This window comes from Solea senegalensis, linkage group LG2 (genome assembly GCF_019176455.1).
Source record: "Solea senegalensis isolate Sse05_10M linkage group LG2, IFAPA_SoseM_1, whole genome shotgun sequence".
NCBI lineage: Eukaryota > Metazoa > Chordata > Actinopteri > Pleuronectiformes > Soleidae > Solea > Solea senegalensis.
Window position 1 is genome coordinate 14,113,434 of NC_058022.1, and position 17,585 is coordinate 14,131,018.

Consider the following 17,585-nt stretch of genomic DNA (forward strand, 5'->3'; position numbering starts at 1 on the left):
GTAGTAGTATACAGGGGAGGTAATGAGAAGGAATTGTATTTTGCACTTGTTGAAAATGTTAAATATTGATGACAATACGGACTATAAACTATGAGGCTTAACTTAATTTCTTTCCCACGTCTGTGTTGCCTTTATCTTTGACTGCACACAGTCAGTGTTGTTAATGTGCTTAATCTGATCAGACAAAATTGTATTGTATAAAATTGTATTATGTTTCTTAGAAATAATATGCTATATGTCTGCAGCGGTAAAATCAAAATCTCTCACCTTACATATTTAATATTAAATAAGAAAGACGCATTAAATCCATTTTGTTCATGGCATAATCTTAATGTTAATGTTGAGTCGCTGATGAAAATGGAGTGCAGATGTTGTTGCTGGGGAATGGAGGCAGAACGAGGTATAATTATGGTAAGGTAAAATGAGGCCGAATTAAGTCAAATGAAGACGTCGACTGGGGTGTTATTTTCGGTGAGGCCTCTGTATGTTTGGACCACAGACATGTTTTTGAACAGAGGGAGCAGCAGTGGTACATGTATGAGCGCTACACCAGCACGGACACACACACGTTTCACTCGTTCATTCACGAACACGCGTCCACGCGGAGTGGAGCTTGTTTTGTTTTTTCACAAAAAGGTATAGGGAATTTGCATTTTACATGAACGAGTGAATGTTATATGACAATAATACATGAGGCAAATCCATGGTCTCATCACCGACATGCATCCATTAATACACACACAGGACATGTATGTTCCACTCCTTTGGTGGTTCACTGTGTAAACATGCAGCACAGTACACAAGTCACCACATCCAGCGACAACTTCCCCATCAGTAATTCATTCATAAGTCAGTTGCAGTTTTTCCTCCATGACACTAATGAAGAGTTTGGTTAAAAAATGCACCCTTAGCAGAGACATCCTAGTGCCCTTGGTTACTATAGTAACGGACTGAGGTCATGATGAAAAGTAATTTGTCACAGCTTTCATACTGTATGTTGTGTCTACACAAGTTCTGATTTGTGGGGGACACATTGCAAATACACAGTGTAATATCAAATACACAGGCCTTGTGGCTTTGTTAACGTGTTTTTCAGCCCCACGTTAGCCTTGCTCGTGTTGCTCCGTGTCCTTTTCACCTTCCCTTCCATGTTCTAGATGGCACGTAGTCCCCCGCTGCTGCTTTGACTGGACTCCATAAAAACCATTGTAACTGTACAAACAATGGCAAAGTATGTAAAATGGGCTTCTGAATGGGATTGTCTGCATGCAGTAAACAACTGAACAATAAGACACCGTGTAATTTCCCTTGTTTCTGTTTTCCAAAGAATGAATATTTCTGTCTTTGTCCAAATGAGTCAGTGGGTGGATAACAATAAAAGCATTTTGCATTTGTGTTTCTTCATTTTGCCCGTTTGCAGTGGCAGTAGAGATTGATTTCGAGCAATATATGATTTTTTTTATTATTATTTTGATCCAATTCGTATTACTAATTCTTCATTTCCATCTTCCTTATTTTCTTTTCCCCACCATGCCTGTTTCCTCTTGATATTCGCTTTCTTCATCGGCTATACATCTCTGTTAAATGCTCGTCTCTCAGACTTTCCACTTGTTCTCTGTCACACCGACTAGAACTCCCCCCTACACAACCACCACCATGCCCAAAAGCCAACGCCCCCCTACCCCCACCCCAGACAGCTGTCTCACCGCAGCACAGGGCTGCGATGTGACACTGTTACAAATACAAACATACACACAAAGAGACACACAAACAGATACGCATGCACACTATAAATACCGTCCCTGTGCAAAACACACTGCTGCAGTATAAATATTTAAGTATAAATGCGTAATGAATTTATTGATATGTTGCCCATGCCAGCAGGCACTGTTTTGAGCCACAGAGTGGTGAACCAGTGTGGTGGGATTGAAGTGGTGCTGAGGGATTGTGGGAACGCATGTTCCGAGTTAGGCTGCTGACCAATCGGTGGGCTGGAAGCTGGAAGCCGCATCACAGAAAGAGCTACTGATCAGTACCAGTCTTCATAGCCATCCATCTTGCTCTTTTGCTCTCTCTCAACCTCTTTCTTTTTTTACTTTCCTGCTTTCTTTATCTCCATTTTCTTTCTTTTTTGCATTTGCATGAACTCGTTTCTCGTCCATCTTCTTCCTACGTCTTGCTTTTCTTCTTTCTTTTATTTCCATATTTGGCTTCATCACTGAACCTGAGTCTTCGCCTCATACTTCCAGCTGATAGTTGGACATTACTCACGCTGCCTTCATGTATCTGCGGATGTTTTTTGGAAACACGTTTTTTTCACAGTGTCACACAAACTTCTGCAAATAACCTGGTTCTCCGCAAACTAACCTAACTCTAACTCTTTTTTGTGTGTTTGCATGAGCGACAGTTTATGACTCGGCCTCACTGATACTGGCTGTTGACTAAGTTCATGTGGATCTGTCAACTGGATGCACACACATGACAAAGGAGCTGTCTCACGGATGAACAGCTGGTTTTAATCCACAGACTGGAAAGGTTCACCTCGACTCGACTGACATTATTTGAAACTGTACTTCTATCTCCGAGTAAATCACATAGATTTCATTTTTTGTTTTGTACAGAGTTGAATGTATTGGAAAAAAAAGACATAAAGAAATATTAAAACCTACTTGCACACTGAGCCCTGCAGCTATTGTGGCCTTGGTTTTATTGGGAGTAGCCTGTATTTCTTCCTTTTGATAACAATCTCAATTAACCCTGCTGTTTGTTTGACAAAATATTGTTCCAGTGTCTCAATCTCCTTCCTTAGTGGCAACAGTTCCACTGTGGTAACCTTATTAGCCTCATGGGAAAGTGAATATGATGAGGATTTCTATAAATATCATTCTGCATGAAGCCTGTGCACCCCTAAACAGATTTAAATGAACTTGGTTTATATTATATTAGTTGAATAGTTGAAAAAAGTGAATAGGAGATAAAAGATATTGACAAAAACTAGACAATTTATGAAGAGATGCAGATTATAGAAGAACATTTTACAAAGGAAACCCTGGAAGAAGTGTTTTCCTCTCCAGAATGATGAGATTTTCACACTATTTTCCTTAAACTTTGCGGGATTAATATTTATTTGACACAGTGGTTTCTTAATGTAGGTATTGTTTGCACTACCACCACCTGCTGCAAAGGCTGTAAGGACACAGACTATGAGCTAAAGGAGCTGCAGCAGTCCATGAGTCGCTGACGAGACTGGTTCCTCTGAGGGAAGACACGAGGAGTGGTAATTAAAAGCCTCGCAGCGACAGAGGTACCACCCTTTTCTCTGTCCTTGTACGTCTGCATTAGGCATATTACTAGATCGTTCTCGACACACATGGATCACAACCTATGCCACGTGACATAACTCCCTGTTTAGGCAAAATGTTTCCAAAAGCTACCGACAAGTCCGTCTGATTCTTTGTTGCCTCCCATCATCCTTCATTGGCACAGTCCTACATCTTCACTGATCAGACGGAGGCATGCGTTTGTCCCAATACCTATGAACCATAAGAGTGTACCAGTCACAGGTATAGTGGACTTTTGTGATCAATTGTAAAATTAGAAGTTAAGGGGAAATCCATGGACGATACCTATACAATCCTGAATGGTCACGTCTAAGAATTGCCTCTCCAGTCTCGTGAGAATCCACAGCGAGACATGAGCATGAGGTGAGTGACACTTGTGCTTCAGCAATGTTGTCAGACTCTTAAAATAACGTTAGAGTCATTTATTCCGCCATAGGATTAAGTAGTAGCCGGCTGAACCAACACGCTGGACCAATTCTATGTGTTTTTTAGGTAAGTATACTACTCACATACACAACAACAATTCTCCTTTAAGGATGTACAATTGTCATGGATAAAAGAAACACTATTGGTTTCATTTTCAAACGGTGTGTTTTGTCAACCGTCCATCCACCAAAGCCTCCTCTAAGTGCAGACAACATTCCATCCTTAGCTCCTATCATAATGGCTTTGAACCATTGCGTGGATGACTTGCAGTATATGGGATTGGGAGGACACTTCAGATGCAGGGATGCTCTCACTGAGACCCGTCCATGACCATTGACCACTGACCAATGACATTACAATACGGATGTGAACTTTGGCACCGAGGTGTCTGCGTCTGACCCCAGACAATAAGGGGAACACAGCAGAAGTGAACATCAGCAGCAGTAGTCTGATCTCCTCTGCAAATCCCTGCTCATCCTGAGCCACATCCTCAGTCTCACCTCAGAAAAAACATCATCACAGGTGAAAGCTGGTCTGTTTATCCCAGCTGCATATTACTGTTATTTCCTCCCTATAAATAAGTAAATAAATATTGACATTTACCAGAAATTGCGGACTTATTTGTCACTCAGCCCTGAACATCAACTGTGCTTTTCAGTGACCCTCAGCATGACTTCATGTCATGGAATGGAGACAATCGCCCAACGTTGACCCTGCCCCAAACTTCATACACTCGTGTGTGCTCTTTACATCCTCCCACTGTGAGTTTCCTCCTCTTGCAGTACTCGTCCGAATCCTCTTGCCATGCCACTCGCAGCCTCCTCTCACCTCCTCTGTGAACTCTCGAGCCACCTCATCTCTTGTCGGCATTTCCTCCCTGCATCCTCTCAAAGCCATGTCCACCTCCGATCATTAGAGGTCACTAAAAAACTCACCTCAGTGAGACGTCTGTGTAAATGTGGTATGTGTGTGTGCGCACGTGAGTGCAACAGTACCTTGACTCGACACCGTTTTCATTTCCCTCTCTCTATTTCTACAGTCCATTACTGTGTTTACCTTTGAGCACCCTTGGTAATCATATTGTCATGGGCTATTACAGGGTGCCCACTCAATCCTCTCTCTAGCCACCTCACTTGTGCTTTTCCACTCCTCTCTGCGAGACGTTCATCTTCACCTGCCTTTCTTTACCCTCGTCTATGTGTTTGCTTGTTGTTTGGTTCTGTGTCCCCCCCCATCTGTCATTTCCTCCCCCTCCTCGCTCTCTTTCTCTCACTCTCTCTCTTTTCCTTCCTCACTTGCCCTCCTCCCCTTTGGGTCTCTCTCCCTCCTTCTGCCCAAAGTTCTGCAGTGCAGCTGGCATGGTTTTCTAGTGGTGTAGTAAAATATAAATATAATAAGGACGTTTTTGAGCTGGTGAATCCATTCTGAGCAGAGAAACATCACCACAGAGCCCGCAGATGTGGCACACACTCAAGGAGTGAGAGGGGGGATGGCAAGAGGGAGGAGAAAAAATCCCTCATTTGACATGGAGAGGGTACAGCAGACGCACTGACAGCATTATTGTTGGCATTACCCAACTTCTGGACTTGTTATTAGGACACTTCATACAAATTTGCCTCATCTTTGTCAACAATCTTTAAGCAAGCCTCCAATCTTTTGAGCATGAGTCTCGCTCAGCCCTCAAGTCTTAATTTAAGACTAGTCTTTTTAAGGAACTTTAAAAAAAACACACACACACAACATATGTAATTAATAAATATGAAGTTCAACTGCAAGTATCATTACACAAACAGAGGCGGAAATATGATTTGCAATCAGATTTAGACTTTTACATCAGTCAATCATGGTTAGCAAACTGAGTTCGCTGTTTGCGATGCACTAACGCCACATATTCCATGCACTGTTTCCCCGTGTGTATGTTTTATGATCTAGACTGTATTTGTGTGCATGTGTGAATTGTGTATGAGCATGTACATGAGCTCCCATGCTGCCATGCCTGTATGTGTTCAGTGTCAGAGCGCAGCGTACTTCAGTTGCCTGGCCAGGTCTTTGTTTGCTTAAGCCATGCAGTGGCTAGCCTAGCCCACTAACTCCAAGACACATTTAGCCTGTGCTCCACTTTTATATCATCCTGCTTTTATTTTCCTTCTGTCTGCTCTCTGACCAAATACGCTGCACTAAACTGGCCTTCAGCACAACCAGTATTGGTGCGGCTCTGACCCATTGATAGACAGATTTGGTCAGTGTGGTTTTCACTGGCTGCCATGTTAGTTCCGGCTCAGCCCTAAACTATTTGTCACTGGCAAGTGGCACTCACTGCCAAAAATGTATGGCGAAATGTGTGAAGGCTACAGCAAAAGTGGAGCACGTCCAGGAAGTTGTATCCCCTTGTCTTGGAAAATGAAGGCTTACAAGGTTTAGAACCACTAGGATACTTAGAAGCCTTATGTATAGGGACGTAGTGTTAGGTGTTTATTGTGGTCTGGGGTTGGACGCTAGAGTGTGTGGAGGGAGAGACGGAGGAGAAGGAGGAGGAGGAGGAGGAAGAAGAGGGATGGTGGTTTTAGCCACTAGCTGTTGTTACCTTGAGCATAACGTACTTTAACCCCCATTACAGCAATCCACCACAAGCCACAAACACGCTAGCTTCCACTGAGTGCAAAACAACCCAAAACTCACTTGTTTACCAGCTAATGTGCCATGCCATTCAGTCTCTGGTCCAACACATTGAATTCTTCTCCCCTTCTCCTTTTTCTTTCATCGACTTCTCAATTCACATGTTGCTCCCTTATTTCCCGATATGTTCTCCTCAATCACTGTGCAATTTTTTTCCCTCCTCTCTCATTATCTCTCTGTGTCATTCTTTTTGACATTCTCCCCATCTCTTTCTTCATCTCGCTCTTGGCATTTCCTTTCATCCGTGTCTCCTTTTGCCCCACTCGGAGCCTTTGTTGGTTAGGGCCCCGGGTATGCGTGGGTAACCCCGGTGCCCATGTAAAGGCCCTGTGCTGTGGACTCATAGAGCCCCAGTGTAAGCAGATGAAAGCAGAGGCAGATTCTGGAGCTGGCACCCATCTCCCCATGTCCTGCCACCATGGCCTCTTATTTCACAGAGAAAATTAATAACTTTAACAAACATCAATGAGCGAGGGCCTGATTCTTGGTCGGCCTGGTGTGTATGTGTATGTGTGTGTGTGTGTGTGTGTATCTGTGAACATATGAGCTTCTACTTTGCACACATGCATGGATGTGTGTGTGTGTCTCTTTGTGCATTTCGTGAGCCTCCATTGAGCCCATTCCTTACAGTGTGTGAAACATGTCAGTCGGTTCAGTGTAGTGCCAAAAGTTGCTCACGGGATCATTGTCAGACAGAGAGATTTACAGGTTAACGGAGAGTAGAACGGAAAGATTGCACGGCTCCATTTTGGTTTGATCCATTTGATCTGATCAAATTGTTGCCATGTTGAGAGGCCGGAGTGTCCCCTCTTGAGTCAAAGAGGAACAGAGAGATGGATGGATGAAGGGAGGGATGGATGGATGGGAGAATGTGACCACTTCTGAGGCATTGTCGACGGCCACGCTGAATAGGCAGCGGGCCTGCCAGGAGCCACGCCTGTATTTATGATCTTCAAAGGAAGGATGATACGCGCACACACGCTCTCTCACATACGCTCGCCCACAAAATGTTGATAGTTACAGGAAAACATATGCCTGTGCAAATGCGGGTACACACAAATTTGCATAAAGTTTTCTGCACACGATAAACACAAAAAGCAAAAGAGGCAATGGAAAACCACTTGTATCGCTGATTAATGGTAAAAGACCGTGAACCAGAAAATTGATGCCACTCTGATTTCTCTCCAGTAAAGCCATGCAGCTGCTGCTTGGCTTAGCCTTTGCCTTAATGGTCAACGATCTCACTTGTTACGCTGCATCCTGGTGAGGCTACAAGCTTTGCAAGGGAGTTCTTCAGCTGATGGATTTTACACAAGTTGCCAATTGACCATACCCTCAACCTACTGTATATTTACCCAATTTCCTCCTGGGTATTAATAAAATATTCAGATTCTGATTTAGTTATCAAGCAGCTGAACGGAGACTTCTGTAAAAATCATAAGAACAGTTTCCCTGCTACAGTATGATGATGTGACATATCTGAGGGCCTCTACAAAGCTGGAGTGAAACTGAGCACAACACTGACACCGTTATGATGAATACTGATTTCTTTTAATGGCCGTGTACTGTATGTTCCACACCAGGTACGTTCTAATGAATTTGCACAAGTGTCGGTTGATGTTCTATTTCGGCTAAAAGGTAAACATCGCTATAGATGGCTGTTTACCGTGTGTGAATCTTGCTCTTTGCCTTCCTGTGTTCCAGGCGAGGGACATGAAAAGCAGCGGTGCAGCAAAAATACTTTATGATGTTTGCGCGCACAAATAATAAAACATAAATTGTGGAAACCCTCAGTCTTATACAGTTCAGTTCATTCAAAGGAGCCTGCACTGAGAAACAGGGGGTGAGACCACTGATTTTCTGCTGGCAAATATTTGAAGAGCTAATTTGGAGGGGGCTGCATTTGCTGCTGTTTAACTCTCTCTCTCTCTCTGTGTGTGCACGCGCATTAGCCACCACACACACAGCTTGCAGACAGGGACCCAGACAGCTTGTGTTCATAAATTAAAGATGCAATATGTCTGTAGGAGGAAATTCAAGAAATTGGAATATGTAGTTAATCTTGTCAATTAATTAGGCAACTTTAAAGAGCAACTAGCGAGAGTTGTAATTCAGCAGTCATTTAGCCAGTCAGTAAGTTGGCCCCTGAGCAAGTCAAACAAGCTAAAGACAGTCACTCGGTCAGTCAGTCAGTCAGTCAGTCAGTCAGTCCTCCAGTAAAACATCCTTACAGGTAGTAAATTACCCCATAATCCAGTCAGCCAACAAAACACTGTAGCCAGCCAGTCAACCACTGACCCTTGATCTTATTTGATAATGGAATGCAGCACGGTGGAACAAGCATTAGTAGCAGCATATATCCACCCATCTTCTACCGCTTTATCCTCCACATGAGGGTCACAGGGGGCGCTGGTGCCAATCCCAGCTGACATAGGGCGAAAGGCGGGGTACGCCCTGGACAGGTCGCCAGTCTATCACAGGGCCACACATAGAGACAAAAAACCACCCACTCTCACACTCACACCTATGGTCAATTTGGAGTGTCCAAGTTACCTAATGCCTGGACTGTGGGAGGAGAACCCGGAGAACCTGGAGAACCTGGAGAAAGCAGCAGATACATATATATATATATATATATATATGTGTATCTGCTGCTTTCTCTCTATATGTATATATGTATATATATACACACGCATATATGCGTGTATATTTATATATATTTTTGTATATACTCCAGGAAATGTATTGATTTAATTGATTGTGAATGACTGTTGTTGTTTTTTTACACTTTAGAATACAAACAGGGTCATCAGGAGTTGTCAAGGGCACAGGCAAATGCAAACAATGACTGGAAATGTGAAGTGGCAGCAATGACAGGCAACACCCCCCCACTGCTTGTGCTTGTGCCTGTGTCTGCCATAGGAGTGTGGACAGGACACTCCAGTCAGTGCGCCCTGCATGTGCCCAGGAGGGGCGGGGCAGACTAAAGGGACAGCGGGGAAGGAAAGAGGAGAGAGGAGGGCAGGACTGGCAGGGTGCGGTCTGAAGTGGCAACAGATCGTTTTGAATCACTCGTATCCCTTCCATTCAACTGGAAAGCTGCAGCTTGTTGCGTGCCCCGCTCGCATATGTGGAAGGAGCAGCTTTGGATCCAAGCAGAGCGAGAGAGCGAGAGCGCGAGCGAGAGCGAGGGAACAGCAACCAGAGAGCAGGAGAAAGTGGCTGATGTGACAGTTTCCCAGAGAGGAAGAAAAGAGAGGGAGAGAAACCACAACATTGCAAGTTGGATATTAGTGACCGCTCTCTCTCTCTCTCCCTCTCACTCTCCAGCTCTCTCACCCACTAAATCGACTTTGAACCTGTTTGTTTAAATACACCTACTTTACAGCCTGCACACTTACTGTTGATTCTGCAAGGCGGAGGGAGCGAAGTTTATTCACCATTTGGGTCTTTTTTTCTTCTTCTCCTGAGCTAATAAAAAAACTATTTTTGGGTGTCCTTATGGTGTCCTTCGTCGCCGAGGTGATGAGCTTCTTCTTCGGATTTTCGGACGTGATGTGGCGACAGTCACGGACGATGGAGTCGGGGACTGAACCGGGGAGACGCTGAAGACATCTCTCCCCAGGAGAGCTCTCTCTCCCTCCCTCCCTCCCCCCTGAGGCGATGCGGATCCCCTTCCTTCCTCTCACCGCCGCCTCTCTGTGTGCCTTGGTCCTCCTCCTCCTCCTCGCACCTGCCTCGGAGGGCTGCGGGCCGGGGAGGGGGTACGGCAAGAGGCGGCTCCCGAAGAAGCTCACGCCGCTCGCCTACAAGCAATTCAGCCCCAACGTGGCCGAGAAGACGCTGGGAGCCAGCGGGAGACCCGAGGGCAAGATCACGCGCAACTCCGAGCGCTTTAAAGAGCTGACGCCGAATTACAACACAGATATTATCTTCAAGGATGAGGAGGACACGGGCGCAGACAGACTCATGACCCAGGTGAGGAGCACAGATCAATGGCTGCAGGCACGAAAGTGGGACAGAACATTGACGTGCGAGAGGAACCTTTGATCCCGAGCACTGCTGCTTAGTTTTCAACATCACATTCATGTCTGTGAAGATCCTCAGTCGTTCAGGTCATTCCCATCTTCATGGCAGCTGGACCTGATTTGAGTTTAGCTGAAGACCCAAGAGTTGTGAAGTTCTTCAGAATTGTTGAAGAAGCCTCACGGTGACTTGTCTTCAGCTAAACTCAGGTCCAGTTGCCTATATCTACATTATTTCTTAGAGATATTTAAATCCCAGAGAAAAGAAATCAGAGTCATTTTTTGAGGAGCCAAATCTCAATAACATTGCAAATGTGTAAAATCCCTTTTATGGGGGTGAAAACATGTAGGACGAGGTTTATCTTCATACTCTCAATGTTGGTACAGCCCAAAATAATAATAATAATAATAATTTCCATCTACTTACAGCTACCTAGTAGGCTTTTTAGGGGTGAACTCTTGTAGCACATCATTTATCTTCCTTCATAAGTTGGTGCAGTCCAAAATAATATATCTCCATAGCCTTTTTATTCAGAGTGTTGTATAAAACCATTCATTCATTCATTCATTCTGTCAGTCAGCTATGGACAAATCAATCCACTGCTCTAGACAATGGCCTTAAATGTGATTCATTAGAGTTGGAGCAGCTTGACCTAAAACGTTAGTGTAAAAGATTGTGAAACTGCTAAATCATCTGAAGCATGTGCACATGGATGGTTGTGTGCAGTATGACCATTCACCTGACAGAAGTGTCCCATCATCTCGTCCTTAGTGTCAAGTGAACATGTTCTGTAGTCACACTCTTGGTCTCCTTCTCTTGTGTTGTGTGTGGTTTTGTTTCTCACTCCCTTGTCTGCCCATCTCCTCAGCGTTGCAAAGACAAGTTGAACTCTCTGGCCATCTCGGTGATGAACATGTGGCCCGGTGTGAAGCTGAGAGTGACCGAGGGCTGGGACGAGGACGGCCATCACTCTGAGGACTCGCTGCACTATGAGGGCCGCGCCGTCGACATCACCACATCAGACAGGTGGGGCATGCCGCACGACTGATGATGTGGTGTAAAAACAGCCAGACATCTTTCATCCTATTATTTATGACAGTCGAGAAGTCAATCAGCTTATCAGTCATGTGATGAGTCAGCTATTTAGTCAAGAATTGAGTTGTGTTTTCACTGATAGCAAACTGAATTAGCCAAATGTGAACAAGATACTAACAAAATAAACACTTTCCAAAGCAGTGCATATAGTGCTTATGTGCTCCATCTTGTGCTATGTTTAATTGTAAAGAATTGTAATCATGATGCCTTTGAATCCCTTTTCTCAGGGACAGAAATAAATATGCCATGTTGGCACGGCTGGCAGTAGAAGCAGGATTCGACTGGGTCTACTATGAGTCCAAAGCCCACATTCACTGCAGCGTCAAGTCAGGTAAGACCTGGATATGAGCATGTATGTGTGTGCATTATATCTGTACGTGTGTTTGTATGTTTTTGTGGCCACCTGTCATTACCACTAATGAGGTCGATGTCAGACCCCTCGCTGGTGATTCTTATCTTTATGTGCGCGCATTATCAGCCCGTGCGTATGTTTGTGTGTGTGGCCTTTAGGGAGCCAATCAAAGCTGAGTGTGCACCTGTGCTCTTTGCACCTGTGCTCTTTCCGTACCTGTTCGTGGTCAGATGTTAGACTACAGTGCATGTTCACATCACCAGGCTGAAGTGACTCGTATCCTTTTTCCGTTGACTCGAATCTGATTTCTTTCAGTCTATGTCTGGACGTAGAAATCAGATTTTTAATTTCACCTCAGTATGTGGTCTTAGTACAGATATATATATGATACCGAACCATATGACATAATACGTCAGTGCAGGTCTGGCATGAAGACTACGGTAAATGGTGTGTGTTTGTATGTTCTTGGTATTTTACGGCAGTTGCTATCTGTAATGTCCCTCTTCTTAATCCTCTTTGCACAGACCCCTTCTTCTTCTTCTTCTTCTTCTTCCTCGTCTACTTCTTCTTCTACTATGGTGTTTTATGGCAGTTGGCATCCGTAATGTTGCTGTACCGTAACTCTCTTTCTCACACACACTCATCGTACAGCTACGCTTCACAATACCTGGAATATCCCTTTAAATAAGAGTCTAGGGTGTGCACATAAAAATGCTGGAATAGCACAATAACTAATATTAAACTTATATTGCACATGCATACAACTCTGGAAAGATCCACTAGATAATTTACAAAAATTTTGTTTTGATTAAGAGTCTAATTTAATTTGTTCAGCACAGACATAGTGAATGAAACACAAATCAGATAGAGTGCTCGCTCCAAAAATACCTGACCACATTCCACCTCAGGGTATTCAACCTCTTGCGGAGTCATTTTGCCGTGTCTGTCTGGTACCACCAGTTATTTGATGCCAAACTTTATTTGAGCAGCCCGTTGAGGTTAGTGAGCTGTGAGATGATTAACTCTCCCTTTGTTTTGCTGTTGCTTTTCCCTCAGTAGGTTTCTCTCAGATGTCTTATCTGAGTCTTATCACCTCCTGCTCACGGCCCTCCTTCTCTGCAGTCGTCAAGCTCACAGACACACCTTGAGCAAATATTTGGCTGCCTTAAGACGGCTCTAACACTGCTGCCCTGCAAACATAAGCACACACTCACACACGATGAAGAGTGATGAATTTCAATCTGATTTTGCCACAGGAGTCCTATAAAGACTACTTATGTTGTGTTATAATGTCGTCTTTCCTGTTACTACACTACAGTATTCGAGCACATTACAGTGTGTCAGTTTTACAGTGTGCTTGAGTTTAAAACGCAAACTTTGCCGTCATCCAAACAATATCTAGACCCAGGTCTGAGTCTGTGTACTTTCCTGTCTCTCTGACCCCAGGCCATGCTCCGACTGTGGTGATACAATCAGCTGGTTATCCATTAGCTCTTACTGACTACCTCTTCTTGCCACTTTGTCTCACAGTGTCTTAAAGGGACACCTTATTCAGCTATGCTAACACAAGTTCCACCGCACAGCACAGGGCTATGCTATACAGACCCAAACGTTAATACAATAAAACATGTTTATATTATTCTTTATTAATAATTAGGGTGACAAATATAGCATTGTTGTTTATTTCATATTTATAGCCTGATCATTGCTCCTGAGAGAAAGTGGAAGTTTTCAACTCTCCATGGGCAGAAAATGACAAACTCTAGCTGAACAACTGTATTGGAACACTTATGACACTGACAACGTGCATTAGCAGTTTATCCATATGTTTTAAACTTGCTACATGAAGAAAATAGGCAACAGCCATCCATTCATCCATCTTCTACCGCTTTTACCCTCCACATGAGGGTCGCTGGTGCCAATCCCAGCTGACATAGGGCAAAAATGCGGGGTCACACCCTGGACAGGTCACCAGTCCATCACAGGGCCACAAAGAGACACACAACCATTCACTCTCACACAGTCAATTCTCCCACTCTCACTCTCACGAGTGTCCAATTTGCCAACTCTACAACAAAGAACCAGGATAAACATGCTTGTTTTAAGACAATGAAAGGGCAAACTGCCCAGTTTGACAGCACTATATGAGGAAAAAAGTGTTTTTGTCAGTTTGACAGTGAATTTTTTACTAACCCACTTAACTCACTTTGAAATATGCTTGTGATGGATTTGGATTGAGATATTACTGGATGTAGAGAGGGCCAACGCAAAGTTGGTTATTTCCTTTTGCAAAATACAAGAAATTTGTATTTACTGAGAACAGTGAAAGCAGTCGTCAGTGTTAGTGTTCATGTTTGTTCATGGGAATGCATGGTCCATACATGTTCTATACAGAGGCAGAGAGAGACATGTATGTTTTAACACTATACTGTACACTGATCCACTGAGATAAAATTGTCCTTGTGTCAAAGTCTCACCTGCTTTATAGATTGCTCTATAACTAAATGAAACCTTTGTTGTTGTTTTTCATCTCCAGAACATTCTGTGGCAGCCAAAACTGGTGGCTGTTTCCCTGGCGAAGCTCAGGTTGTCCTTGAGGGTGGCGCTACCAAACATATGCGTGATCTTCACCCTGGTGACCGCGTCCTGGCTTCCTCAACAACGGACAGCGATGGTCCTCTTCTCTACAGCACCGTTATATCCTTTCTGGACCGCCGGCCCAATGCCACAAAGGTCTTCTACGTCATTGGCACCGACACAGGACTTAATATCACACTCACAGCTGCTCACCTGATCTTTGTCACTGACTGCACTAGTGGGCAGGGTGAGTCGGGCTGGGAAGAGACAATGACAGAGCCAATGTTGGACTCTACAGTGAGGGGCCGTATTGGCTCTGAAGCTCGCCTGAAATCAGTTTTTGCCAGCGAGGTCCGTCCAGGACAGTGCGTACTTGCTCCACAAGGCAAGGTGGGTTTACAGGCAGCATTTTCCACTGTGACCTTTGTGGAGGAGCAGATGAACGGCGGTCTGTATGCTCCACTCACCCAGCACGGGTCTATAGTCGTGAATGGTGTGCTGGCATCCTGCTATGCTGCTGTGGACAACCACCACTTGGCTCACTGGGCCCTGGCCCCGCTTAGATACTTCTACAGCCTGACAGGGCCCTCAGAACTGCAGACTGACGGGCTGCACTGGTATCCTCGGCTCCTGCAGAAGTTGGGGCAAATGCTGCTGAATGCTGGACACTTCCACCCGTGGGGGATGGAGCAAGGACATAGTTAGAGACAAAGACGTGTTTCACACTGATTACTTTGCTCTGTTTGTTGCTTACAGGAGCAGCAAAGCACAACTGTCTCTCAGAACAAGGAAGCTATTAAGGGACGACTGATGTTATAGTCTAAATGCATTTTAATTGTGCAAGAGAGTGAGACATACTGAGACAATTTCACTTTAGTCTTATCATAGTTTGAAGAATTAGAAGCATCTTAGAGTAATAATATACCAACGCCATTAGAAATATGGGCGTACATATCACTCCTTTTCAATCCCTTCACCAGAGAGATCAAAACTAAAGACTGTGACTTAAAAAACAATGGCTTTCATTAAATTAAATTAAATTAAATTTAATTAAATTAAATTAAAAAAAAAAAAGTAGGTGAAGTACGTTTTCCTCATTCCTTTGTACTGTACTCACTGTAACTTGTCATAATTGTTTGCATCAAGCTAGGTCATGTTGTTACAGGTGGAAGAAATTAATATATGAGGAAAAAGGTGAAGTATCATGAAAGAAAGAAAAACACATTTGTAGACTGAACATTTGTAGTTGTGTTTGTACATAGGTATTTATGCAGTCAAGTCATGTTAAGAAGAAAGACTCTATTGTTGGAATAATAATTACAGTGAATCCGCTGATTCTTTAGTCTTAAGAGCCGATACTGTATATTTGAATTAACTGACAAATGATTATTTTACTGGAGAAACCTCTGAAGCGTCAGTCACGTTCTGTGTAATTACTGAATGCAGTGTATCAATATGCTGGTGTTGCACTGTAGTTTCATATCTGAAAATGGCCTAGTTGGAAATAATCTGACGGACAGGGAATGGCGATAGACACAACAATTGTATTGCAGTGTTTTTGGTTCAACTTTAAAAGGAATTGTGAAGTATTAATGTTGAAAAAAATGTGCTGTGGTGTGGTCACCTTGCTCTTCCAAGGGTGACATCTGCTTTCATTCCACTCGATCGTCTCAGATGGATTCATATGGTTCATTTATGCGTCTTTTTTTTTTTTACTGTTAATCGGGTATTTTGTGACATGTTTATCATTGTTTCAGGTTTTCAGGTAGTTAAGGCATACGCAATACTCAGGCTGTATTCAACTACTGTATTAAGCAACATCTATGCATCTAGATAAATAACGATAATCTTCAATATTGAATAGTAAGTTAGTTTGATGGCTTACCGTTATATTATTCCTTTTCTTATATTCCATCATCCAAGACCTAGACTGGAAAAGGTACAGAAAAATCAGATTTTGAACATTATTAGAACAAATCTTGTGACATGTGGCTGAAAGAAAAATAACAAAAACAAACACGTAGCGTATATTGTCCCACGTGTCCCGGCAGAAAACACTTGCTGAGCAACAATGCAAACATTTAGGATCTGCAAGGATTTCTTCTACTACTTCTGCTCAAAGATTTGTTAAATATGTATATTAAGCGGTTGTTGGAGAGAATATTTAAAGATATATTTTTTAGAAAATAATGTAAACTACTTTTTTTTTCTCTCTCTCTGTGCATACGAGTTGTATTTGAATTGAAATATAAAGTTGTTGTTTATAAAACAAGTACCAAGTGCATTATTTGCCACATTACTAACCACTAAACTGCTAAGCGACGACTGAAATTAGGTTTTTCACTGTTTGCCTGATGCCTTTTTTTTTTTCTTTTTAATGACTAACCTGAGCAGTTGAACATGATAATCACCTGTTCCATGCTGATGTGTGAGCAGCCATTTGTCTGTACAAATGTGAACTATGACATGAGCTGGAACATTGTGAATCAAACATGGATAGTTGTGGTTACAGGGTGGGCTGACGGTTGGTTTCAGTACCACGGACAGCAGCAGCACACAGCAAACGCTCCTCTTTCCTCCTCTTGATGGCTCACAGTGTTTTCTTTTTTCTCCAGGATGGAGAGGTAGTCCTTGAAAACAGCACACCCTGCTGGATGCACCAGTCTTTGCAGAGAAGAAAAAAAATACACACACAGGAAGTCAGCATTATAGCAAGATAGTCTCAGCCTTTTCTCCTTACTACTTACTTTTGTTTATGGGAGCTGGAATACAGTACGCTTACATTGTGATGTTTTAACCATTCTTTCACATGATCACAAACCAAACACAAAGAGCATCGAACAAGTGCCTCCAAAGACCAGTAAGGAGATTGGATTGGATTTATTATTTTCGCTCAGTTACGTACAGGCCAAAAAAAACATTTTTGTTATATCCCGTATCTCACTGTAGGAGACTGATCTATAAAGACAGATAGAGAACCAGACCCAGGTAAAATACTCATCAAGTTATTCATAAAATATAACAATAATAATAAAAAAAATTTAAAAAGTTGTGCCAACTGACTGATTTACCTTAATCTGCAGGTGATGTTC

The 17,585-nt window shown here is 43.2% G+C and overlaps 1 protein-coding gene across 1 annotated transcript; it reads left to right on the forward strand.

Annotated features, from left to right (window-relative positions):
• The first annotated feature begins 9,468 nt into the window (after positions 1-9,468).
• Positions 9,469-16,766, forward strand: LOC122786800 (indian hedgehog B protein-like). The gene is made up of 4 exons (XM_044053300.1): positions 9,469-10,421; positions 11,338-11,495; positions 11,792-11,895; positions 14,453-16,766. Exons 1-4 carry the CDS (start codon positions 10,107-10,109, stop codon positions 15,196-15,198), a joined length of 1,323 nt encoding a protein of 440 aa, XP_043909235.1. The 5' UTR covers positions 9,469-10,106; the 3' UTR covers positions 15,199-16,766.
• Positions 16,767-17,585: the final 819 nt, after the last annotated feature.

Excerpts from the sequence above, each read along its gene's own strand:
- LOC122786800 (XM_044053300.1), top strand. The coding sequence starts at position 10,107 with ATGCGGATCCCCTTCCTTCCTCTCACCGCCGCCTCTCTGTGTGCCTTG. Across the intron at positions 11,496-11,791 it reads GACATCACCACATCAGACAG|GGACAGAAATAAATATGCCA; the intron begins GTGGGGCATGCC and ends CCCTTTTCTCAG. Across the intron at positions 11,896-14,452 it reads TCACTGCAGCGTCAAGTCAG|AACATTCTGTGGCAGCCAAA; the intron begins GTAAGACCTGGA and ends TTTCATCTCCAG.